The sequence below is a fragment of the Mustela lutreola genome, chromosome X (genome assembly GCF_030435805.1).
Source record: "Mustela lutreola isolate mMusLut2 chromosome X, mMusLut2.pri, whole genome shotgun sequence".
Classification (NCBI taxonomy): domain Eukaryota; kingdom Metazoa; phylum Chordata; class Mammalia; order Carnivora; family Mustelidae; genus Mustela; species Mustela lutreola.
Window position 1 is genome coordinate 113,579,290 of NC_081308.1, and position 25,458 is coordinate 113,604,747.

The 25,458-nt window shown below is 45.0% G+C and overlaps 1 protein-coding gene across 1 annotated transcript; it reads right to left on the minus strand.

The window, feature by feature from the left end:
• Positions 1 to 7,282: 7,282 nt before the first annotated feature.
• On the minus strand, positions 7,283 to 24,313 carry IGSF1 (immunoglobulin superfamily member 1). The gene is made up of 20 exons (XM_059158245.1): positions 24,211 to 24,313; positions 21,635 to 21,771; positions 21,455 to 21,481; positions 20,761 to 21,042; positions 20,102 to 20,389; positions 17,955 to 18,239; positions 17,432 to 17,725; positions 16,685 to 16,963; positions 16,215 to 16,335; positions 14,260 to 14,330; positions 14,132 to 14,164; positions 13,456 to 13,746; positions 12,878 to 13,156; positions 11,982 to 12,269; positions 10,803 to 11,090; positions 9,792 to 10,079; positions 9,311 to 9,598; positions 8,918 to 9,196; positions 8,408 to 8,531; positions 7,283 to 8,253 (listed from the first exon to the last, which is right to left on the minus strand). Exons 2-20 carry the CDS (start codon positions 21,702 to 21,704, stop codon positions 8,118 to 8,120), a joined length of 4,011 nt encoding a protein of 1,336 aa, XP_059014228.1. The 5' UTR covers positions 21,705 to 21,771; positions 24,211 to 24,313; the 3' UTR covers positions 7,283 to 8,117.
• Positions 24,314 to 25,458: the final 1,145 nt, after the last annotated feature.

A 25,458-nucleotide genomic window follows, 5' to 3' on the forward strand; every position in this document is an offset into this window, starting at 1 on the left:
ATTATGGTAGTAGGTAGCAGTAGGAAAGCAAAAGTAACCCTAAATTTACCAACACTGAAATATAGTCTCTTACAATACTTCCAATACTCTTGGTTAACAATATTTACTGAAAAAGAATATCTTTATGCATGGGCTTATAATAAGTAGGTGCAACAGTTGCATGAGTCAAGGCATAAAGTTTGAGTCCTCCTAAAGACTACTGGCTAAAAGATTAAAGATAACTAGTTTTAGGGAGTGCTCTCACCTTTGGCTGTACACTGGGGTAACTCAAGGAGCTTCAGGAATACCTATTCCTAGGTCCCAACCCCAGAGATTTTGCTTTACCTAATGGGGGAACAGTTTGGCCATGGAGGTTTTTAAAAGCTCTTAAGGTGATTCTAGTGTGTAACCAAGGTCTAGAGTGATTAATCTAGAGCCTTGCTATGCAAAGTATCGCCTGTGTAACCACAGCATGGATACCACCTGGGAATTGTGCCTAAATTTAATCTCTGCCCCAGATCTACTGAATCAAAATCTTCACTTTAACAGGATCCACTGGTGATTCACGTGCCCATTAAAGTTTAAGCACTGCTCTAGAAGTGTGAGCTCTTGTAAAGCATCCCCTGGAAAGGACACTTTTCATTGCTAACCAATCTACCATTGACATTCTGGGTTTTCTAAAATAAAGCATATAAACTCTATAACCTCAATTACAGAGGGTGTCTACATCAGTCTAACCAAAATGAATTCTACCACTTCAATAAAATGAGGAAAAGTGAAAGACAGCTTAGGAGCTAGCATTGTTTCTTTTTGGTCTGTCTTATAAACTTGGATGTCTCGGTAGTCTCCAAAGACTCATTGATAAGGAAAGAGTTGCCAAAAGACTAAATAAAACAATTCCCCCCCCCCCAAGACAAGGAAAATCTACAAATGCTAGCCTGGTGAGTTTGACGTTGATCACTAGCAAACTTCTAGAATGGATTATTAAGAAGATGATTTCTGAGCCCTTTAGAAAGGGACTTAGTAATCATGAAGAACCAGCGTGGGTTCATTAAGAGCAAGTCATGCCAGACTAAGCTCATTTCCTTTTGGATGGGCTTACAAGAGGAAGCTGCAAAAAGCATTTACCTGGGCTTCAGCAAGAATCTTGACAAACACTTCTCTGATGTTCTTTCAGACAGAGTAGAAAAATGGGGTAGGCTGATAGTACAGACAGTTGAATGTTTAACTCCTTAAATGATCATATACAAAATGTAGGCATTTAATAAATTACTGCAAACCCAGAAAGACATGTACTTTCAATTTTAATGAGGATGAAGATAAGACATTGACCAAATTTGGGATTAAGGCCAAGTTTGGGGGGATATCTGAGTACACTGTACTATAGAAAATAAGAATCCTTGTTGTCATCAACATTAGGCCTTATAGTGGCATGATACTTTCCTAACTACAGAGCACTTTCACATATGTTGTTCATTTTATCCTCGCTATAGCCCTGCAAAATTAGAATAGTGATTATCTACATTTTACAGATATGAAAACTGAGGCTCACAGATTCAGTAATTTGCCAAGGGGACAAATAGCTGGAAGCCAAACATCCAAAACCAAAACAAAACAAACAAAACAACAACAAAAAAAGTCCTTCTTACTCTAATGTAGTTGGGACAAATGTGAAATTGTATGTTTCAGCTCTAAAATTAACTACATAAACTCAGAGTGAAAGCAAGGCTTAGAAATACTTCTCTAAAAGACATGGGAGGGGTGCCTGGCTGGTTCAGCCCATAAAACATGTGGCTCTTGATCCAGGTGTTGTGAGATCAAGCCCCACTTTGGGTGTAGAGATTAACTGAAAATAAAATCTTAAAAAAAAAAATAAAAAGCACGAGAGTTTTGGTTAGCATGAAGTTTCATCATAGTGTTATGTTGTTGCTATATATACTATTGAGATTTCAGGGTTATATTAATGGAAGTATAATGTCCATCACAATGGAGGTGATTTCTTTATATTTAAAGTTGGTTAAAGCATCTCTAAGGCATTATTTTACTCTAGTTGCAGCATTTGAAGAAATGTTTTACTTGGAAAAGCAAAAGCTTAAGGATATATTTTGTGTTAAACATTTTCTGTGGGACAATGGGTACAAAAGCTGAAAGAAGGCAGTTTTCAGAACATTCAAAGAATTTCCTCACCATTCCAGTTACCTGATAATTGAAGGAACAAACACTCTTTATAGGTAGTAAGAGTCCTTTACCCTATACCCTCCACCACTCCCACACTGCCTGTACCCCTCTTCCAGAAAGGTTCAAGCAGATCAGCCATTTGTTTGGTATGTTGTAGAAAGTCCTTGCATTGCATCATTTCTGATGACCTTGCCAATTCAAATATTCTTAAGTCTAGGATTCCTTCACTGTGTCCACATGAATATGATCAGTTCTAACTTTGTGATAGCAATTGATAGACTCCCCAGGATTGACTGCTGGGTTAAAATGGAATAACTGCTTGGGTAATGATCCTGCAAAATAAAGGAACTTTGGCTAATTTTGAAAAGTTTCTTATGACATGCCACCCTTTACAGAATTTATCTCTAGCTCATAATTAATTCTGGCCCCTCAGATATATTTTGCTAGCATCCTTGGGCCTTTAATATGTGCTGCCAAAGATGGCCTTCTGAATTTCCTCACTAAAATTCATCTTCAATGCGCCAATAAGTTGTGTGAATGGCTTCAATTTCTCCATACTCATTTATCATGCAACGTTTATAACATGACTCTAGATATGATCCTATAGACTTAATTTACCATAGTCTGATATAATGGTGTGTGATCTAGGGGTCTATGGAGTGACAAAGGGACTGAGGGAACATCCTTCTTCTCCAGGCCTCTACTTGACATGCCACCACCAAACAAGTGGGCTTTTTTTTTTTCAGATATTTATTCAGAATAGGGGTCATTTAACTGAGTCGGGACCCTTCTTAAAGAAGGGGCTTGAAAAAATTGGTCTGTGTGAGAGCAATGTCATGGAGTCCTGGGAAGGAAGTGGAGAGACCAAGACTAAATTTGGGGACATGAGCAAGTCTTCCTTCTTACTAAGCCTGGAGACCAGGTTTCGTCAATAAAAAAGGGAAACAGAAAAGAGGGAGGCCCAAATGGATTTCAGCAGGAAGGCTGTGGGTTTAGTACTGGGCAGTGGACGGTGAGCTAGACTAAGGCACTTCCTTCCCTTGAGAGTGCAAGTTCAAGACCTCAGAATACCATGAGGCAGCATAGCTTAGTGGTTATAAACACAAACTCTGGAGCCAGACTGCCTGTCCCCAATACTTGTTGGCTGTGTCACCTAGACAGGTTGCTTCATCTCTATCTCTGTTGCCTTCTTTGTAGAAAATGTGAATAAAGATAGTACCTATCTCATAAATTTATTGTAAAGATTAAGATGCCTAATAAATATAAAGCTCTAAAACAGAGCACAACAAATACCAAGTGAATATGAGTATCAGCTCAATAACATGAATAAAAAGTAAGATGTGAAGGGGGCAATTTAATAAACATTTATGATGCACCTACTATGTTCTAGATACTGTGCTACCCAAAATTTAGCATGGGAGAATCTGGCTTTGGAATCAGGCAAAATTGGATTCTAGTTCCAACTCTTTCCTTGGTTAGGTGCTCGGTGGCCTTGGGCATGTTACATAACCTGTTCAAGCCTCTGTTTCCTCATGTGTAAAATGGGGATGATAATAGCACGGGGCCACACAGAATTGCTTTTAGAGGTAAACAAGGTAGGTAGTGACTATATGTGTGAAATATTGAAGAAGGCTCACTAAGTGGTAATATATGATGTCTGTAAGCTAGGGCCTGTTTGATGAAATGTAACAGGAATAAATGTCAAGTCTCATATCTGAGATAAAAACTCAGTTGCAAGTAAAAAACAAGAAAGGATTGAACTGGGAAGAGCTTGTGTGAAAGAGAGCTGTGGGTTTTAGTTGACCACAGATTTCCTATGAGCCAACAGAGTGACCTGGCCATCCAAGGACTAATGTAATTTTAGATGGCATTAATAGAAATGGTGAGTTGAGATCCTGGAAAATGATGTTTCACTGTCCTGTGTGCTCTGTGCCAGTCAGGTCACTTCAGATGTACAGGATTGCATTTTGCTCACAGTGTTTCTAGAGAGACAATGACAAACTCATTGACGAACTGTCTAGAAGTGGTGACCTAACTTGGGAGGGATTGGAAAACTCTTTCTTGAGGATGAGATTAAAATAACGCAGGGAGGGAAACACTAAGACAACATTTGAAACAATTCTTCCTTCTAATGAAAATGTTTACAGAACACACCCCACACCCAATCTGTTACTATATTCTGTTGGCTCTTGGCTCAGATTACAGCAATAATCCAACCGTTTCTCCTCACCACTCTGCTACTGTACTGACCTATCTCCCCCTCTTTTGCCTGATTATTGCAATTGCCTCCTAGCAGATCTCTCTGCTTCCATCCTCACCCCTCAGTCTACTCTCCATGCAGAAGACCAAATAGTCCTTTGGAAATGTGAGTCTAATCATGTCACTGTGGTGACTTCCTATTTTACTCATGGTGTAAGTCAAAATCCTTACAAAGACCTATCAAGGTCTTGCTTGGCCTGGTTCCCACAACCTCTCTGACTTCATCTCCTTCTCTCCCTCTTACTTAATCAGCTCCAGCTACTAGAGTCTAGTCACAGTTCCTCCAACTAGCCAGGCATTCTCCTATCTCAGGGCTGTTGCATTTGCTGCTCTCCCTGACACGAACACGCTTTACTTAGATATTTGCATGCCTTTCTCTGCATGCCCTTCAAACCGTAGGTCAAATTTACCTTCTTGGTGAGGTACTCTCAGCTACCCTTTTATTTTTTTATTTGATTTATTTGTCAGAGAGATAGAAGACAGAGCACATGCAGGGGGAGCAGCAGGCGGAGGGAGAAACAGACTTCTCACTGAGCAAGGAGGCCAGCCTGGACTCAATGCCAACACCCTGGGATTGTGCTGAGCCACGCAGGTGCCCCTCAGCTACCCTTTTTAAATTGCAGCAGTTTCCCCACCAGACACACACTTATGTATCTCCTTTCTCTGCTTTATTTTTCATCACATCATTTAATCACTGTTAAATATTCTATAGCATATTCTTCTATACAGTAATGGATATATAAAATATGTAAAAGAGTTGCTGTCATTGAACCTGGCAGGAATTGTGTGGACATGAACTCTACCCCCTCTGAAGCCTGGGTAACGGAGTTAACGACATAGAGATACATTTGCAAAAGAATGTTGGCCAAACCCTGGAAGCACCACTACTGAGATATTCTGAACTCAGGGAGGACAACCCATAACTGTGGGCATTGAAAGACTTTTGTGTGTAAGAAGTAGACTCCATCTGGGTTGTGACTTGAGGCAGAACTAGAGACAGTGAATACAAAGGGAATGTACACAGACAGATGTGGAATCAATCAAACAATTTGAAATTCTCAGCTTGTGTCATGAAGTGGTGGGTTCCTCATCCCTGGAGGTGTACAGAAAGAGACTATTAGCTCTGCTGTGAAGGAGACTGTGCACTGGGTTGGGGGTTGGACCACACCACCTTGACAATCTTTGTAGCTGTGAGATGCTTCGGCCAAAGTTATGTGAGCTCACGGATCAGGGGTAATTTATATTTGCTGTTTAAACATGGGGAGAGGATCTTTGGCCTCTGTTCCTGGCATCCCTGAGACAAATTCTGTTCCTAAAGGTTCATTCCACCCTAACAGAGATTCCATTTCCCAGAAATTATTCGATGCTAGGCTGATGATTAGAGGCCAGCCAGGGGTAAAGGGACTGATTCCCATGGCAACCAGGTTGAAAAAAAGTGCCATGTGGAGCATTGTCAGCAACAAGCTAAGGTTGCATTATAAATAGATATTTAATTCATTGAGATAGTTTGTGACGACTTCTGCATTATAAATAGATATTTAATTCATTGAGGTAGCTCTGACAGCAAGTAGGAAAGTTAGCTCCCAAAGTCGCTCTTTGTCTTTAAGTATTTCACAGTTAATTGACAACTGTTTTTTCCTTTCTAAAACATGTAGAACTTGGTTCTCTAAGTGAAAGAATGGTATATGTGAGCGTTTTTAGAAAACCAACTAACAGTCCAGTGTCACAATATTTCTCACCATTTGTTTCTCATTGAAAGGTTTATCAAAATTTTATCTGATTTCATGAGCACCAGTATTTAAATCTTTTTGACATAAAAGACCCCAGATTCAATGTCTGGATTTCACAAGAGTCTTTTTTCTGTCATTTTTGCCTCATCTTCTTCCTGCTCTTCTAACTCAGAGGCTTCTCTAGATTTTAGACCTTGGCCCTCTGCTCTTTTCTTCCCCTTTCTCTTTCCTTTGGTTAACAGCTATGGTAATGACTTGTTAACTTGTACAAACCTGCCATTAGCCTTGATAATACACTTTGGAACACCTGATGACTGGAAAACAAAATCAGACCTGAGCAAAGGACTTCTATCCTAAAACCAAGGACCAAGAACAAGCCTCTCGTTAGTGTTCAAAATGTACAGCTTGATCAAGGGTTAGGGATTAACAGTTTGAAGGCAGAGAGTAGTGCTCAGCAGAAAGCAACAATTACATTTTGCTAAATTCAAGTGTAAAAACACTTTTGAAATGCAATTTTTAGAAACACCATAAGAAATTAGTATAAGCCACTAACAGAATCTCATCAGATGGAAATCAGAGTGAAACTTTGTACTTTTACATTCCAAAGAGCTTAATACAAATTAGTCTATAGTATTCAGTGTTTCATTCTGTAAGGATTAAGGGAAATGAGATGCATTTTTTCCCCATTAAGTTGCTGGGTAAATAAGCTCCTTAATGTAAAATTTTATTTTATTTTATTTTATCTTAGAATTAAACAGTGTTAGGAGGTAAGGAACTTTAAGGGTTAGGTTTGAGGAATCATGACCTCCTCTAGGACCTGTAGGTCAAGAACAGGTTTGAGGAACTAGGTAAGCCCCCTTCCCTAATCCAATCCCCCTGATGTGTACTGAACTCCCACCCATAGAGCAAATGATATGTTGATCCAGGGAAGAAGATCAGGGGTTCAGAATGCAAGCTGGTATCCATCTGGAGTCCTGGGAGCATGTACCCCCCACCCTTCCTGCTCCAAACAAACCACTTCAACCAACTCACTTGCTTACTCACTCTCTGAGATCCCACTACCAGAGGCCCATTCTTTCAGAAAAATAAAAGTCTCTTCAGGGAATGGCAAAATATTCAGCTTTTATTAATCATTGACACTTAAGAGTGAATTAACGTACACTCCATGATTGTTAGGTAAGGGCCACAAAGCACACTTCATCAATTTCAAAGTTCTGCAGAGGGGCTAATCCTAATGTTTGAAAGCAGGCATATTATGGACCTAGAATTAACACAGTGAAAAGGATATTCTTTCTTTTTATTTTACTTTATTTATTTTATTTTATTTAAATTCAATTAGCCAACATATAGTACATCATTAGTTTTTGGTGTAGTGTTCAATGATACACTTTCAATGTTTGCCCTCCTTGGGCTAAACTTGGAGGGAATATTGCTGTCCATCCATCCATCCATCCATCCATCCATCTGTGAGATTGAAGGACAAAAGGACATTCTCCTCACTGAACCGTGTCTCAAACCAAATTGGGAAGTACTCTTTTGGAGCCTCCCCTCCTCCCCCACCCATCCTTAAACTCCTTCCTTTGTGCTAGCAGCCCATGCTCTCTTATTCTGCCATGGAGGTCAGCTCCAATATAACATCTCCAAGCTATAAGTGAACAACACACCCATGGAAAAACCACTTATAGTTTTTGCAGTTAAATAGTGAATACTTTTTAATTCAGAACACATTTTTAACAGAATTTCATGCACCAGTAAATCAGTACAGTGAGGAGTTATAGGGGTGGGGAATCTCTCTTCAGGAAACATCTCATCCTGGTAGAGCTCTCAACTCCCAGAATCCCCTTGACCCAGCTCAGATGATTAGTGGCCAAAGAGCAGTAGATGGGGTTGACTCCCAGTATAACCAGTTGGATTTGCAGGTCTCTGAGGATAAAAGAGAGGAGAGGAAAGCTCTTGTAAAGGAGGAGACTATTATATTGGGACTGGCAGTTCCACTGAGGTTCCCTGAGAGCCGGATGAGGGAGAGCTGGTGCTGGTGCCTGGTTCTCCTTCTTGATTACACTCTTCCAGGGCTATGGTCTGGTCTCTTCCATCTGTCTCTGAGTCCCTGTGTGGAGAAAAAGACATAACTAAGGGAGGATCCAAAATCATCAATCTGAAAACAGGTTGTGTTATGGGGCTCAGATATTTGAGGAGCATTCAGATCATTGTTTTTCCACCAGCCCTGGGTTTATAGAAGGAGGCTGACATGAGGCATTTACCTGGTTCGGAGTCGAGGCCACTTCTTCCACTCTATGGCTAGCACCACCCCCAAAGCTACAACTACCACCACAATCAGACTACTTCGGACAATGTTCCCCACAGTGCACTCCTGAGCAGCAGGGCCTGTGATGACAAAAGGGCAGAAACCAAGGCCATGGAGATTAGCACATATACGTTCCCCTGATCTCTTGTTGCCCCCTCATCTGGCCTTCTCCAGGCTTCCCTTGGAGCCACGTTGAGAATGCAGAGGGGTTGATTAGAGCACATGCTTATGCTGAGGCAGACACTGCCCTCCTTTTGGGGGTGGAAGAGGCCTTGAAAGTAGAGGCCTGCTTGTATCTCTGGGTGGATCTGAGATCTACCGCCTCACCATCCTTAGAAGAAAGATGACCACACTTGAAGTATCAGACTCCAAATCCTCCCTCTTCCATCTTTGATGGTCACCATCCAGACTATCACTGGGATCCCAGGAGGGTCATGCCAGGGCCATGGAAGGACTATCCTCTCACCTGCAGCCCCCACCAGCTCCAGGGCATCGCTAGGCTCTGACCAGATATCAGGGTAGGCCTGGAGGCGGTAGCTGCAGCTGTAGTTGCCAATGCCTTTTCCTTCTGTGTTGCTGATGACGAAGTCCCCATCCTCTGAGAACTGCTGAGGTGCTTCTTCTCCATCATGTTCTAGGACAAATTCAACACCGGGCAGGGGTCCTCGACACTGAAGGGTGATGTCCTTCCCCAATTTGAAGATGGTGCTGGGCCAGGCTGACAGCAAAGGCTTAGGGGGTTTATCTGAAACCAATCAGGACAATCAACCAGAGTTAAAAAGTGGTTTTGAACCTTCTTAGGGATAATTACTTCAAAATTACAAAATCTAGATTATTACTGAGGTCTCCAGGACCTTACCAGTCACCCAGATCTCCAGGAAGTCACTGCGATTAGAGGCCGCAAAGGGAGCAGAGTCCAAATAATAAACACAGCTATAGACCCCAGAATCGTCACCTCTCACAGCTGGCATCCAGAAGTCAGCCCTGTACCCATTTGGGCTCCGTTGCTCCAAAGGATCTTGAATGCCCTCCTTCAGCAGGACAAATGTTGAATCTGGCAGTTCCCCTTGGCATCGAAAAGTCATATTTTCTCCAGGGGCCACAATGGGTCCGGGCTGGGCTAAGAGGCTGGGTTTAGGGAGCAAACCTAGAAGAAATTAACTTCTGGTCAGAGAGAAGAGGCCACTTTCCAGTGTGCCACTCCCAGAGTCTGTTCAATAAATAGGAGACACTATTGCTTGCCTCTCCTTGACCTCTTTGAAAACTATTTCCGTGAGCCCTCTTGCAATCCATTCTCTTCTCTATGCTCTCATGCCTGCTCTAGAGCACCTTCGCCTTACCTGTGACTATGAGTTCCAAAGTGTTGCTAGGCTGTATCTTGATAGAGCTGGTCCAGTCAGGGTGGTAGCAGCAGCTGTAACGCCCTGTGTTAGCACCAGATATATTGGTGATGGGAAATGCCCCATCATTACTGGTGGATCCCCAGAGCTGTACTGAAGGGGTTTCTCTTTCTTTTTGTAGAATGTACCCTACTCCATGGACTGGCCCCTGGCACCAGAGAGTAACATTCTGCCCCACAGGAACCACAGAACTGGGTTCAGCAAACAACAATGGCTTGGGAAATGTGTCTAAAAAAAGACCAAAGATGTAGTGAGTAAAGTTACTTACCACTCGCTGCATTAACCCTTCATCTTTCTCCTTCTGGATACAATAGTTCCCCCCTCCATGGTCTGGCCTAGCCTTCTACACTTCCTAACCCCTACTCCAGGTGTCTCTGTCCCCGTCTCATAACTTGTCTGTTCTTTTTTTCCCCATATCATTAGTTAGTTTATTATTTTTTTCTTTCTTTTTTTTTTAAAGATTTTATTTATTAATTTGACAGAGAGAGATCACAGTAGGAGAGAGGAAGGGAAGAGATCACAGAGAGAGGAAGGGAAGCAGGCCCCCTGCTGAGCAGAGAGCCCGATGTGGGACTCGATCCCAGGACCCTGAGATCATGACCTGAGCTGAAGGCAGCGGATTAACCCACTGAGCCACCCAGGCGCCCATATTATTTTTTCTTTCTTAAATTTTTACTTAAATTCTAGTTAGTTAAATATAGTATAATACTGGCTTCAGGAGAATTTACAATTCATCACTTACATGTAACACCCAGTGTTCATCATAAGAGGTGTCCTCCTTAAAACCCATCACCCATTTAGCCCACCCTCAATCCACCTCCCTCCATCAACCCTCAATTTGTTCTCTGTCCTTTAGAGTCTCTTATGGTTTGCTTCCCTCTCTTTTTTTTATTTTTCCCTTCCCGTATGTTTATCAGTTTTATTTCTCAAATACATCTTGTCTATTCTTACCAGTCACCCAGATCATAATAGGCTTGCTGAGATATGATCCCCTATTTGACATGGTTGTCTCGTAGTAGACACAACTGTAGTTCCCAGAGTCCTCTGTTCCAACAGCATGGAGCAGAAAGTCAGCTGAGTTCCCAGAAGTGCTCTGGAACTGTAAGGGAACACGGGTTCCCTCCTGCAAGAGGGCAAACCTCATGCCTTGGAAAGCCCCTTGGCAGCGCAGGGTCACATTCTTCCCAGGAAGCACCACAGGACCTGGCTGTGCCAGAAGAGTGGGTTTGGGGTAGAATTCTGAAATTCAAGAGATCACAACATGAGAGAAGCCTGCCCTCCACTTTCTGCAGATTACTTTTTTAGCATTATTGTAACAACCAATATGTGTATATTTTGCAACTTTAAAAATACAGAAAAAAAAACTAAAGAAATACAATTTTACCACTCATAGATAGCCATTCTTTATACATGTCTCTATATCTCTTTTTCATTTTTTTCTCTATGTGACCATGTCATTGTAGCTGTAACTATTTACATAATTAGGATCCCAATGTATGCACGGTTGTGTAGTTGAATATTTTTCACTTAACTTTATGTAGTAAACATTTTCCTATGACGTTAATCAGCCTTTGAAAACTATCATTTGTAATGGCTGCATAATATGCAGCTGTCATTTCAAGGTCTTTGCCCTTTCTCTGAGGGCCATCCAGCCCGCCAATCTCGGACAACCCAGTTAAAGAAAAAGTGAACATTGAGCCTAAAGCTTAAGGCCAAGCCACCAAAAGATTTCAGATATAGGGCATGTGAGCTTGGCATTGGGGATTGGACACCCCCATATGCCTCACTTCTTTCCCTAGAAGTGAATTACTTGTCTCTCCCCTTCCTTTGTCCCTTCCCTCTGTATTAGTAATAATAGAATCTGCTGCCTTTCGTGGACTCTTTCCCATGTGCCAGGCATTTTCCTAAGCATTTTCTTGGTGGATTTTATTTTTATTTATTTGTTTGTTTGTTTGTTTGAGTAGGCTCCATACCCAATGTGTGGCTTAAACTCATGACCCTGTGCTCACAGAGTCCTGTGCTCTAACCTGCTGACTTTTAGAAGGAGCACCTTTCCTCTCCCACTGACAGCCCTTCCACCCACTGTCCCAGGGTCAATCCTGTCTCCATCTGCGTTTCCCCACTCCTGACCTGTCACCACGAGCTCCACAGGGTCACTGGGCTCAGACCAGATAGCGAAGTCATAATAGCGGCAGCTGTAATTCCCTCCGTCACCAGTGCCCACAGAAATGATCAGAAAGTGAGCTTCACTGGCCCCTGGACTTGCCCAAGACTTGTCACTGGATGCTATTTCACTTCCATCTTTGTAAAGAATAAAGCTCATGTGCTGCTGGGGAGTGGAGCAATTGAAAGTCACTCGGGCACCAGGAGTGACCACAGGGCTGGCCCATGTCTTGAAGAAGGGCTTGGGGTACATTTCTAGAAGGCAAAAAACAAAAACATGACACGAAACTGAATTAATAAAAAAGATAGCTAATATAGCAAATATTGGTTCCTGGAAGCTGCTTTGTTTTCTACATTACATTCAGAAGTAGGTGCATTTAAAAATCAAGGCAAATCCACTTTGTAGATGGACTTTTCCCAGGGACTCCTGCCCCCACACCCCTCACCTCCTCCAGCCGAATCCTCCCTGTCATCAGGGCAGGCAATAGAGGCTGGTTAAAACAGTGAACTGTCATGAGGGTTCTGCTGGTCCCCTGAGGCTCAGTTTGCCCATTTGGGCAAGAAAGGGAAATGATACTTGCTTTGCCTCCCTGGAATATTTGGCCTATATCTAAATGAGATAATTGATATGAAAATAATTAGAAAAATTAAATCACCCTCCACAAACCCCAGCTATTAATAACGATTATGGCTATTAATATCGTGCAGCCAGAGGCCCTGGCACTCCCAGCGCCACGCCTGCCTGGCTCTAAGATTGGACACAGGCTCCTAGGACCAGCAGCAAAGTTTGCTGTGGGGAGAGGAGTATCTGACCCAGAGCTTTGCTTTCCCCCCACCCCCTCACGCACCCTTTTCAGCTCTACCTTTTATGACAAGCTCTAGGGGCTCACTGGGCTCAGACCACTTGAAGGGGCGCTTTTCAGTGTGGGTACGGCAGCTATAATTGCCTTGGTCTTTATCCTCCATTCTTTGGATTGTAAAGAAGGCTTCTCTCCCAACGGCACCAAGTTGCTGGACAGGTTCCTGCACTCCCTCCTTATACAGAACAAACTCCATGCCTGCCAGCCATCCTTTGCACCGGATTTGCAGTTTCTGGCCCCGGACTGGGGGGGAAGCAGACATGACAGGTTTGGGGAGGATGTCTGGAAAACAAAATGGGGTGGAAAAGGAGGCAGAAGTTTGGAGGTGCCTAGAGGAGACACTTGGAGTCACTTGGTCAGGAAAAAAGAAATCCATCCTGGCCTGGCCTTTGGCTCATCCTATTAGTCCCCCTTTCACTCTCTTCCCCACCCCCCGCCCCCACTTCAGGGCCGCTTCTCTCCTACTTGCAGCACAAGTCCGGTGGGCTCCAGGTTGCTGTGCATTCCCCCACCCTTAGGAACACTTTTGAAGTCACAGGGCACTGAGGGGCACCCCGAGAGGAACCTCTGCCCTTTCTTACCTGTCCCCACCAGCTCAAGTGCCTCACTGGGCTCCGACACAGCCATCTCCTCCCACGAATGACAGTGGTAACTCCCAGTGTGGCTCTGGGTCAGGGCGCCAAGGGGGAAGGCAGCCCGGACCTGTTCTGAGGCCGGGCGAGTTGCAATCCACCCGGTCCCGTCCTTCAGCAACACAAACTCCTTAGTTGAGCCAGAAGGGCTTCTGCACCAGAGGGTTAAGTTCTTCCATGGGGCAAAAGGGAAGTTGGTCTCTGCCCAAAGCTCAGGCTTAGGGGTTGGCATGATTATTTCTAGAAACAGCAGAGTTAATGAAGCCATCATCCCTCCTCCCTCCCCTCCCCCCTTCTTTGCCCTTGAACCCCCTAGCCAGATAGATCACAGTGCCCACCTCCCCTTTCAACACAAACCCAAACTCTTTCCTTCCTTCTATAGGTGCTGGGGAAAGGGGAAGCTTATGTCTCCGCTGAGCCTCAGAAAAGTGCAGAAGCTTGGGGGAAATTTTGCAGGCAGAAAAGCAGAGTTGGAGGCTGAATTTTGCCAGCAGCTTTAGCAAGTGCCCCTTCCTGGCTGTCCGTCCCTCCCAACCAGTCACTCCCTGGCCACTGACACTGACACTCTGTAGTTATTTCGGATCTCCAGGAAGGAATGTCCCAGTCTGGAGCAGGAAAAACTCACCAGTCTCTTCTGTCAATACCCCATTGCAAAGTCCTGCAAAAGAAACTGCTGCCAGGGCTCTGCCCCCTCCCCCACGGGACTTCACCCGGCCTTCTGCCCAGGCCCCTTCCCCACCCCCTTGTACTCACCATAGCAGAGAAGGGCTGTGACTATGAAGAGCATGGTGACCCCTTGAGCTGTTCCCAGCAACCAGGCTCCTCTAGTGAGACCAGAAAAGAGATGAGAGGAGCTGCTGGGGTTAGGGGGAGGGCGGAGAGAAGGGGGCGGCAATTTATGTCATTGGCTTACTCACCACCCAATAGGGATTGGATTTGGGCAGGATAATGGGATCTAATCTTTTCTGACATCGATGACTTTTCCTTTTGAGGGCCTCACCACCTACAAACCTCTTGCTCTTTCATGACCCACGTGCCCCCCGCCCCCTTCCCCCTCCTCAGCCTATATCAGATGTCAGCTCCCCATGGCCCCTGATTAGGCTGTTGCTGGAATTGAGTTGTCAGATGTGAAAATGCTTTTGTAACTCCAGCTCTCAGAACCTCTGGAGCTCAGAGTGATCGGCAGCTCTGGGTGGTGGGTGTGGGGGTGGAGGAAAAAATCTTGGGTGTTTCTCCGTCATCAAATTTAAGTTTGGAAGCAGTTTTTATTACGGCAGTATTGGTCCTCAGACCGACCTGCCTCACCTGCCTTTGTTATGGAAGGGTTGCCTAGGCAGCCGCAGTGAATTACCCGAAGATTGTCAGTGCTGAGCTAAGCTTGTCAGAGAGTGGGATCTCTCTACCCCCACCCAGATTATGACTAGCAATGTGCAGCAGCTTTGGATTATGGGTCCTGTAGAATTAGATGATATTAAGCCAAAATCCATTTGGCAATTTGTACTTAGAAAACACTGACCCTCCTTCCCAGTCAGGAAAACATGCTTTTCGAGCTGCTTTCTCTGAAATCTGTTTCCTAAGCTCATTCTTTGATGCAATGATCCTGAGCTGAGGTGGGGCACTTGAAGGTACATTTGTTTTCTGACCTCTGGCTTGGAGGTTACCCCAAGGTGCAGAATTCAGGATCGAGTCTGAGGACAACTAAGCCTGGCCCCCCACTGAGACTTTTTGAAAATGCAAAGGGTGGTGGGTTTTGCAGAAGATTTAGGGGACTCCCTTCTAATTACCCAAGCCTTCTGTCCCTCAAATCCTGGTGGGAAACACAAACACACACCGGGACAATCACCATCCATTGCATATTGAATAGTTCCAGACACAAAAAGGTCCATGATCATGGTGAGGGGGCTACAGCCAGGTGCAGAAGTTTGGGGGGTAGTAAGTAAGGCCTTCAGGGACTGAGGTCCCCACCCAACCTAGTAGCTGTCATTTCCCTTCCTTTTGTCAGGCAGAATCGCCTGAGCACAGGCCATGGGGGTCAAGGAGGGCGGAGGATGGCCCAGAGGACACCAAAGGATCAAAGGAAATGGCAGGATGACCTGTTTGGTTCACCATTTTGTAGTTCAGAGAAAGTAGTTTGATTCCCTGGACCAATCTACTGCCTCATCAGATGCCCATCCACGTTAGGATTATATTCTCAGGATGCTCTGCACAGATGGTGGGAGGCCTGAGTGGCAGAGAGACTGGTTTCTGTGGAGATTAGGATGGACCATGATGCTCTCTAGCCCTTGAAAGCTAGGGGTAAGGGTGAAAAGTTGGGATGGAAGTTAGATAATACCCAGGGAGACAGTTTGGCTTTTTACAAGAGAGGAAGTTCAGACTAAGTTCATTTGGGAGACAGGGTGATTCGGGAGGGAGACTGGGACACTCTCCTGGGTGAGGGTAGAGGGACAGGGAATCAGTGAATGAAGTTCTGATTGCCTTTCCCTCTAAAAATAATGCTTCTCTATCTTCTGGCTTGGGTGCTGACTTCTCTGTGAGGTGAAAGAGGAACAGCTGGGATGAGAAAGTCTTGTTTCTTAAGCCCAGAAGGTGGGGGATACAAAGAGTACGACCCTGTGGCTTATCTCAACTGGGGTATGACTCATTCTGAGTCTCTGGGGAGCCTGGACTCAGCTAGACTGAAGAACGGGGGGCTAGGACAAGACAGTTACCTGATTCTGAGTCTCCGACACTTCCACCTTATCCACAGCACTACCAACAGCAAGGCAACAAGCTGTATGATTAGGGACAACCTGATAGCTTCATTCAGAACATAATTCCATGTGAGAAAGCCTGTGGCCAGAAAAGACCAGGAGCAGGTGTCTCGATAGGGAAAAGGGGAGGTGAACACATTTGGGATTGGGGTGAGGAGGAGGGAGGAGGAGCTGGTTACTGAAGGCGAAGGAAAGATGAGACAGTGTGGCTTTATTTTTCATGAAGAATGGAAGTTTTGAAAGTGTCCTGCTCAATGCCTTTGAGTGATTATGAGACCACCCCAGGGGAAGTGTGTCCAAACCCAAGAGCCCTGATTTACATGCCCCTGACTCCCCTTTCCATAGCTGTCTGGGCACTGCTTCATGATCCCTGGGGTATCATGACCAAAGCCATGGAAGGGCAACCCTAGGAAGAGTTGTCCTCTCACCTGCTGGCCCCATCAGCTTCAGAGGTTCACTGAGATCTGGCCAGATGTTGGGGTGAGCCTCTATGTGATAGCTGCAAATGTACGTCCCTGTGCCTTTTCCTTCAGCATTACTGATGATGAAGTCTCTATCCACTGAGAATTTTTGGAATGTTGCTCTTTCTTCCCATTCCAGAGAAAATTCAAGTGCTGGATGAGGTACTTGGCACTGAAGGGTAATGACCTTTCCTAGCTTGAACATGGTGCTGGGCCAGGCTGACAGGGAGGGTTTGGGGGACTTATCTGCAAGCAATCCAGAAATCAGAGTTAGAATAAGTGACCTTGAACTCAGTACCACTTCCCCCAACAAGCTTCTCACCTTCCTATTTGATCTTTCCTGTCTTTCCACTTCTACTAAATCAGTGGTCTCAAAATTTGACCATGCTTTAGAACCTCTTGGCTCACTCCTCAGTACTCTAAAGATTCTTGGGTTTCTACCTTCTATCAGGGAGACCTCATACCTACAAGTTCTCCCTGGCCAGAAGGAAAGTAACATTTCCAGGGGGCACAATGAGCCTAAGCCATGCCAAGATGCCAGCCTTGAGTAACAATCCTGGGAGAGAAGATAGGCAAAGTTTTTGGAAAAAATTCTGCACCAACCTCCTAGTGTATTTTTCCTTGGCTCATAACTCCAAAGGAGTACAAGTCTGCTAGATCCTTCTTAGAACACTGTAATGATGATAAATACAAATGACATTTGTTAGCACTTGCCTACAACCACGAGCTCCACAGTGTTGTGTGAGGTCATCCTGATGGAGGTCTTCCAGGAGAGGAGATAGTGGCAGCTATAGACGCCAGCATCACTATAGGTCACATTATGGAGGAAGAATGACCCGTTGTCATCAGTGTTGGTGGTATCCAAGAGCTGAAGTGGTTTGTCTTCTCCTTTCTTATAGAGTGCAAGCCCCACTCCATTCACTGGCCCTCGACACCACAGGCTCACGTTCTGACCCATCTGGACCACAGGACTGGGCTGAGCAAGTAGCCAGGTCTTGGGGAAAGTGTCTAGGATGAGACCAAAAATATAAAGGGCTAGTGGTCTGACTCCCCTTTCACCACTAAGGGTTCTCTTCCTTCAGTACACCCTTGGAAAATCCTATCCTAAGCCCAGTTGTACAAATTCTGCTCCCATTCCCACTGTTAGCCCTGGCTGCATGATCACGTTCTCCACGTGGCCCAGAAGTTGTATATCTTTAGCCCCTAACATAGGTCTCCTGGCATTCCCCTCTCTTACCAGTCACCCATATTTTCAGGATATCACTGAGAAGTGAACCCCTGTATGACCCATCATAGTAAAAACAGAAATAATGTCCAGCATCATGGATTTTCAAAGCCCGGAAGAAGAAGTATGCCTCATTTTTTATTGGCCTTTTGCGGTAAAAGGATTTCTCCAAGTCTTCGAGCCTTATTAGAGCAAAGGTCATTCCATAGATAGGCCCCTGACATCTGAGCTTCAGGCTTTCTCCAGGTGCCATAATGGGCCCAGGATACGCTGTCAGAGTTGGTTTGGGATAGAGTCCTAGAAAGGGAAGAGACCCTGAATTAGAGATAGGATGATTCTTCCCTATTATCTCTTAGTTTTATTTTCCTAGTTTTTTCTAAAGACAAGTAATGGCAGCTGAACTTTAGCCCCTACTCCCTCCCCCTTCCTTGAAACTTAGCCTCTTCTAGGAGATAATCAAGGGCAAGTCCTCTCCTCTCACCAAACTTTATCAGCTCCACTAAGTTCTAACTATGTATAACGCTGTGTCTCAGTGGAATATCTACATTTGTAATTGCCTGTATCTTTAGGTTCCTGAAATGCCAAATGTACTTCTTCCAACCACCCAAGAAATCGATCTTCTGAAAATGACTTTGATTTCATCTTTGTAGAGCATGAATACCACTGCAGAAATAAAAATGCCCTTTGAACACATTAAACCCCCATAAGACTCTACTTCCAACATGAGATTGGAAGAAGCCAATGAAGGATCGGCCAATAAGTCTTTGACCCAAAGAAATCTCTGTCAGTGGGGTCACACCTTCTTTTCCATGTATTGTTCCCCCAAGGGGATCATACTACAAAATAGAGGGCGAAAGTTATTCTCATACGATTCCTTCTTACCCACTGCAATCCCAGGTAGACCCACCAATCTGTTATTGGAAAGAACAGCCCTGTCATACGCTCGCTGAGCATTTAGGATGTGTCAGGCATCATGTAGGTCTAAGGATGTACAAGTAAAGAAGACACAGTCCCTCTCAGCAAAGTGAGGGATATCAGTGAATAGTTAACCACAAAAGTGTATGTTAGTGGAATCTACTCAGGAAGGACATTCATACAACAAACATCCATACACACTGTTCAAACAGTTTTTGTTATTCAATCCTCAATAAAAAGCTATACTAATAAAATTAACATCTACCATTTATTGAGAATGTATATGCCAGGCACTGTACATATATTATATTTAGGCAAATCCTCACAACAACCCTGTGAGGTAGGCATTATTATTATATCAATTTTGTACATCAGGAAACTGAGGCACAGAGAGGCATCATACAGTAGGTTGTATAGATACTGTTATCCCATTTTAGAGTGGTGGGGGGAACCGAAGCACAGAGAGGTGAAGTGACTTGCTTAAGATCACACAGGAAAGAGGTATCAGAGATGGAACTAGAAACCAAGATTACTGCTTCTAAGTCCAGGTTATCTCCTGTGGCACCTATTTAGACTGATGGAGGAACTAAAGCAAATTTCTAAAGGATCCAGGCCACAGCGTGGGCAAACTAGGGTGGGAGTGTGTCTCTGGCATTTGAACATTTTGGGGAGATTTCTGCTGTGTCTAGATCTTGATACTGTCTTACTCATTCTACATACACAAGACTAAAGTAATTTGTATAAAGCCATTTCTAAAATACGAGCTATCACTTTTTATAATTTTTGTTTACCACTGACACTAGCACAGTTCTATTTTCTGCGCTTAAAAATAATAATCACAGATACAATAAAATGCATTTAAAATGTAAAAACCAGTTTATAAGACTGCAGTGGCAGTGCCTGGCACATAGTAGGTGCTCAATAAATATTAGTCAAATGAATGAATGAAAGCATGATATTCCACAAGTAGAGAACAACAGAGCTATGACGAGCTGAAGCTGCTGGACTTTTGACTGGGCTCCCTCACTAGCCTGAGTGAGCCTAGGTGATTGGCTTCTACACATCTGCCTGGTAGCATGTGTGATTCTAATTTGCATCTCAAGAAAATATCAAATGACTCTAGCTTACAGGCCTTGCAGGGCCTAGGACCTGGCTAAAGAAAGGAAAATCGGAAACCCTGGTCCATCCAGCCATGATTCCGGGGACAACAATCATCAGACCCCAGCAGCCATAGCCACACCCACCTGCAACAATCAGCTTCAGGGGGTTGCTCGGCTCTGACCACAGAGTGGGGAGCATCTGGATATGAGTGCGGCACATGTAAACCCCTTCACTTTCAGGTGTCATGTTGGCAATGGAGAATATGGCCACTCTCCCAGTTGGGATTTGGTAATCCACGGGCTCTGCATATCCCTCTTTGAACAGCATGAACACCAAATCCTGCAGCCAGCCATGGCAGAGTATGTTAACATTACATCCAGGAAGAGGGGAGGTCTCAGCCTGGATCCAGAAGATGGGCTTGGGCAGCTGGCCTGGAAGGAGAGAATGAACTGGAATTCAGGTAGAGCAAGGACAGCACTGCTCGGTGGGCAGGAGAGGAGAGCGCTACTTAAATGAGAGTTCTCGGAATAATCCTTATATACCACCCTTCCCCCTATCTGGGGTCTCCCCTATGTTGAGAACTTGCTCTCTAGATCTGTTCCAGAGACTGCATCCTCATCTGCATTGCCAATAGAGAGTAGGCACTTACTAACTGTGGAATGCTTGCATGTATGCATTCATGCATTTAAGGTCAATGAATGAATGAATGAATGAATGAATGAATTAAACAAATATTGCTCTGGGAAGATTTGAATTTCAGGAGCTGGAGTTTATTCTTGATTATCTATTACTGTCTTCTTACCTGGTGCCTCCAACTCTAAACCTTTACTGGGCTCTGACCAGCCTGTCTCCTTCCAGTAGCAGCACCTGTAGAGACCTGCATTGGATTTAGTAAGTGCACCTATAGGGAATGAAACTTGGAAGGTCTTGGAGGAAGGGCGGATCCAAGTCATCTGTGTCTTATCCTTCAGCAGCAGAAACTTGCTTGAAATCCAAGAGGGGCTTTTGCACCAAAGTGTGATGTTCTCCCAAGGGGCCTGGGGGTAGTTGGTCTCTATCCATAGCTCCGGTTGAGATTGCACCACTGTCATACCCAAAGATCACAAAGATATGAGCAGTCCAACCCTCTCCCTCCCATAACGTGCCTTGCAATGTCCCTTAAAATTAGCCCTGACCCAGATTCTTCTTTTTGTCTTCCCTTGGGAATAAGAGGGTCTGCTTATGTGGGGGGTGGGATAGGGCCCCTAGGATATTTGTTTGAGGGATTCAAGTGAGTTGGAGAATGCAGTGCAAGTCTGGCTTCCATTCCACCTGAATCAAAGTTTTTTACTTTCTGTGGGAAACCAAGTCATCAAGTGAGGGGTTCTGGTCCCCAACCAGCTCAATCTGGGAATTATCTTTGTGGTCTCAAGGTAGTTATATCCAGGGCCATGGAGGCAGCTGATGTCTTGGAACTTCCAGGAAGGAAGGTACCTGAGGTGGCAGGATTCACTTACCTATTGATGTCATACCCAGACTCAGCCCTGAAAAGAGAGATAATGGTTAAAAAGGGCCCCCATGTTGACCCCACCAACCCTCAATTCTCAATACTCTCTTCTTTCTCCCTCCCCAAAGTTCCCAACCATAGGGGTACCTGTGACAGGGTCACCTGCCCCTCACCGCTTCCTTGTACTCACGAATGCAAAAGAGCAAGACACTGAATGTCCACAGCATGGCGGAACGTTTCCCCAGCCTGTCCAGGGTCATGGGGCCTCTGGTGCTCAATGTGCGCTTCAAGTCTGGAAGGACTTTGCCATTCAGCAGGTGGTGAAATCTAAATGCAGAGGTGTTTTTACTCAGCAGACTTGTCCTGCCCCTCAAAGTTTAGTTTGGATCACTAAAGTACTTGACAACCCTACCTTCCACTCCTTCAGAGGCATGAAAGGTACTACAAGGTTACCTTGCCCCTTTTCTCCACCTGTTTCTCCTTGCACCCAAGGTCTTTGCTGGCATCTAAGATGTCAGATCTGTTGAAATGTCTGTACAGCCCTGGAATCTCAGAGGCTCAGAGGGTGACCTAATCCAGGCCAGAGGGGAGCCCTTGGGCGGAGAGAGATGGGAGATGTAGAGAGTCATCTTTTCAGATCCTGTATTTTATATATATATATATGGTCTGTGTCCTCCAACAACCTAGCAAAGGAGGCTTTCCTGCCATCCCCATTTTGCTGACAAGGAAACTGAGGATTAGAGGGGGTATATTTAATTTGTCCAAAGTTAAAAGATTAAATACCGGGGCGCCTGGGTGGCTCAGTGGGTTAAGCCGCTGCCTTCGGCTCAGGTCATGATCTCAGGGTCCTGGGATCGAGTCCCGCATCGGGCTCTCTGCTCAGCAGGGAGCCTGCTTCCGTGTGTCTCTCTCTCTCTCTCTGCCTGCCTCTCCAACTACTTGTGATTTCTCTCTGTCAAATAAATAAATAAAATCTTTTAAAAAAAAAGATTAAATACCAGACATTAATATAATAACTCCAATGTCTATTCTCTAAAACTGGTATTTAAACACCCCCTTTCTTACCTTTCTTCATCCCTTTGATCTCACATCACCCAGGCTTCCCCTTCTGTGGATTGCCTCAGATGCAATGTTACTCTCATTCTTAACTCTTACCCCCCAAAGCTCAAAACCCCCATCTCAAGTAGATGTTGGAGCAACAAGCTACTTGAGTTAATTAATGTAAGGTGTAAATGATGTATTTGCTGCCCATAATTTATAAGCATTTTTGTTCATTGGTCCTAAGGAAATATGGTAAAGATATCTGAATTCAGGGAAGCCTTTTCATTTTCCAAAAAAAATCACTATTAACTATATGTACACTAGATAGACCCTTTTGGCTTTCTTGCCTCTTCTCCACCACTGCACCCAAAGTATCCTTTTGTCAAGGGAAAGTGTATCCCTACCACACAAACTCAAGCTAACTCTCCTCCACCAACTCTATATCAGAGTCTGAGATCTTGGCTGTTTCACCCTATCTCAGTAGAGTGGGTGTAAAGGCAGCCCCCAGAACAGAAAAGGGCTGATCTCCCTTCCCAGAACGGATAGCAGCACTGTAGCCTCGAGTTTGCTCCAAGGCTAACGCTGGGTGGGATGGTGGAGCAAAAAACCAAGAAGATTCATTTTCAAACATCTGGGCTGTGGGGAACAGGTGGACCTTCAGAGATCCAAGGAAACAGTTACCTTTTGCATTTCTGGATGCTCAAATTAGCCTCGCTGAAATGTTCTTATCTGTAAAGTTGGGGAGTAATACTTACCTAGGATTGTTTTTGTGTTGGATCAGAGATAATATATGTACAGGACACATGGTAAACAGTTCATTACAAGGTGGCTATTTTTCTTCTTACCCAAGGGGGTATTAACCTGGTGTAGGACCCTAAAGATGCTCTTTCACCTCATCTCCTCGTCCCCCACTTGCCTTGGATGGACCTAGCCCAGGCCTGGGTTTGAGTTCTATCCTGTTGCTTTGTTCCCCCAAGGATTTACTGGTGAAGCCATGTTCTACTGCCAAGGGAAAGGTTCAACCTGGGACTCTGCCCAGAAATGCCAGCTGAGATTCCAGGCTTGCCACTTAGACCCCTAAGCCAGGGTTTTGCCTCTCCTGGGGACTTGAGTGGAAGGAGGGAAGGGGGCTTCTCAGCATGGCTAACCACTCTCCAGTCGCTAAGGAAACCGTACCATTTACATCCAGCCCAGAAGATGAATCTTGTGCCCAGGGACTGTGGGAAACCACAGCAAGCTTCAGGTTAATTGGAGACGCCCATTTTTGGCCTTTCACAACCCGACCCCGACCGCCAACTTCCATAGTCTAGTCCTTTTACCCTCCCCTTCCACTCCACCCCAAGCACTTTCCCCACCCCTAGGCAGCGCCGCAGTGCTTTTGAGGGCGGCAGACCCGAAATGTCTAATGGCTCGCCCCCTGCATAGCTCTGAGGGCTCCAAGAATCAAAGGGGTTGGGCTCGGCAGGGTGCCGGGTACATGCTTCGCTGGGGGTTTGGAGGGAAGACTGAGAAGGAAAAGGGAAGGTATTTACGGTGCCCAGAGATTCTTAGCGAGGCAATGCTGGATCCGTGGAGGGACGGAGAAAGGGAGGGATAGACTGGGGAGCAGTTTGATTTGCTGCAATTAGTTACAGCAGGGAGACTATTTCGGGGTTTTGTTTAGGATCTGAAGGATAGTATTTCATCTTCAGCCACTGGGCAATGCGCTCATTTGTAGGTACTTACGGTAGTTGCAGGCCCGCTCCGGCGTTGGAGATTCTCCAGTGAGCTCCCCCAGATGCGGCAAACTGCCGGGCCTGAGAAGAGCTGTCTAAGGACAGCCTCTAGGGCTCCGCGCCCCGCCTCTCTCTCTCCCCCGCCAGCTTTCTGGTCCGCTCCAACCTCGTCCCCGCCCTCCGCCAGGCTCCGCAAGCCCACCTACCCCAACTCTGCCTGACACCTGCAGTCCTCTGACGACCCGGATTTCTATGCCCTTCCCAGCTCTCTGCCTCTCCTGACTCCCTGCAGAGGTTGCTGGAGCCAAATTCAGGCCCCTGCCCCCTCTCCGGTCGCTGTGAGTTTCACTGGGTCACTGTATTCTGGAGGGGAGAGGGCCAGCTCTTCAGACTGCCAAAGCTGTAGATCCCTCCTCTGCAGATCTCCAATGCCTTTAAAAGGATCTCAGGTCTTCCTCTGCCCATTTAATGGCCCACTTACGCATAAACATGGCCACCATGGTTTAAATGCCTCTGGGCCCTGGGCAGCTATTAGTTCTAATCTTCCTAGCAGCCCTAGGAAATGTGTTACTTCCCTCAGTTTTACAGATGAGGAAACTGAATCTCAGAGAGGGTTAAGAGACTTGGACAGCCTCCAGAATCCAGCTTGGGATAAAAGCCCAGGCTTTAGAGACATACTAATCTAGATGTCAGTCCAGGTTCCACTATGCAATAGCCCGAGTGACCTGAAGAAAGTGAGTTAAACTTGCCTGAGTCCCAGTTTCCCCATCTGTAAAAGAAAACAGCAGAAGAGGTTGCATGGGGCTTTGTTGGAATCATGCAAATCAAACTTCTAACAGTATGCCCGGTACCTGGTAGGTGCTCAATAAATGGGAGCTGCTGCCACCAGTACTGTTACTAATCTGTAAAGCATTCCCCACATGTCCTAGAGTAACATGCTTTCAATGACATAGACAACCTTCCAAATGTAGTTGGTCACGAAAGACTTTTTGAAGTGAGAAATGTATCGATAAGATACTAACCAAAGCTCCTGACATATATCATATGATGGGATTAAAGTGCAGCATCCAATAAACTGGCAGATCAACTGATCATCGGAAGAAAGAGCCAACTTAATGATAGAAGATTACAAATTATCTAAAGGAAAAAAAATATTGCAATTTAAGAGCAAACCACATAAAAATAAAGCAACAGCTCTTTTTAACAGATGAATTGAATATCATCTGTTTGTGCATCACGTGAGATCAGTTGTGTCTTT

Excerpts from the sequence above, each read along its gene's own strand:
- IGSF1 (XM_059158245.1), bottom strand. The coding sequence starts at position 21,704 with ATGACCCTGGACAGGCTGGGGAAACGTTCCGCCATGCTGTGGACATTC. Across the intron at positions 21,043-21,454 it reads TCTGGGTATGACATCAATAG|TGGTGCAATCTCAACCGGAG; the intron begins GTAAGTGAATCC and ends TGGGTATGACAG. Across the intron at positions 16,964-17,431 it reads TGTGGAGCTCGTGGTTGTAG|ATAAGTCCCCCAAACCCTCC; the intron begins GCAAGTGCTAAC and ends GATTGCTTGCAG.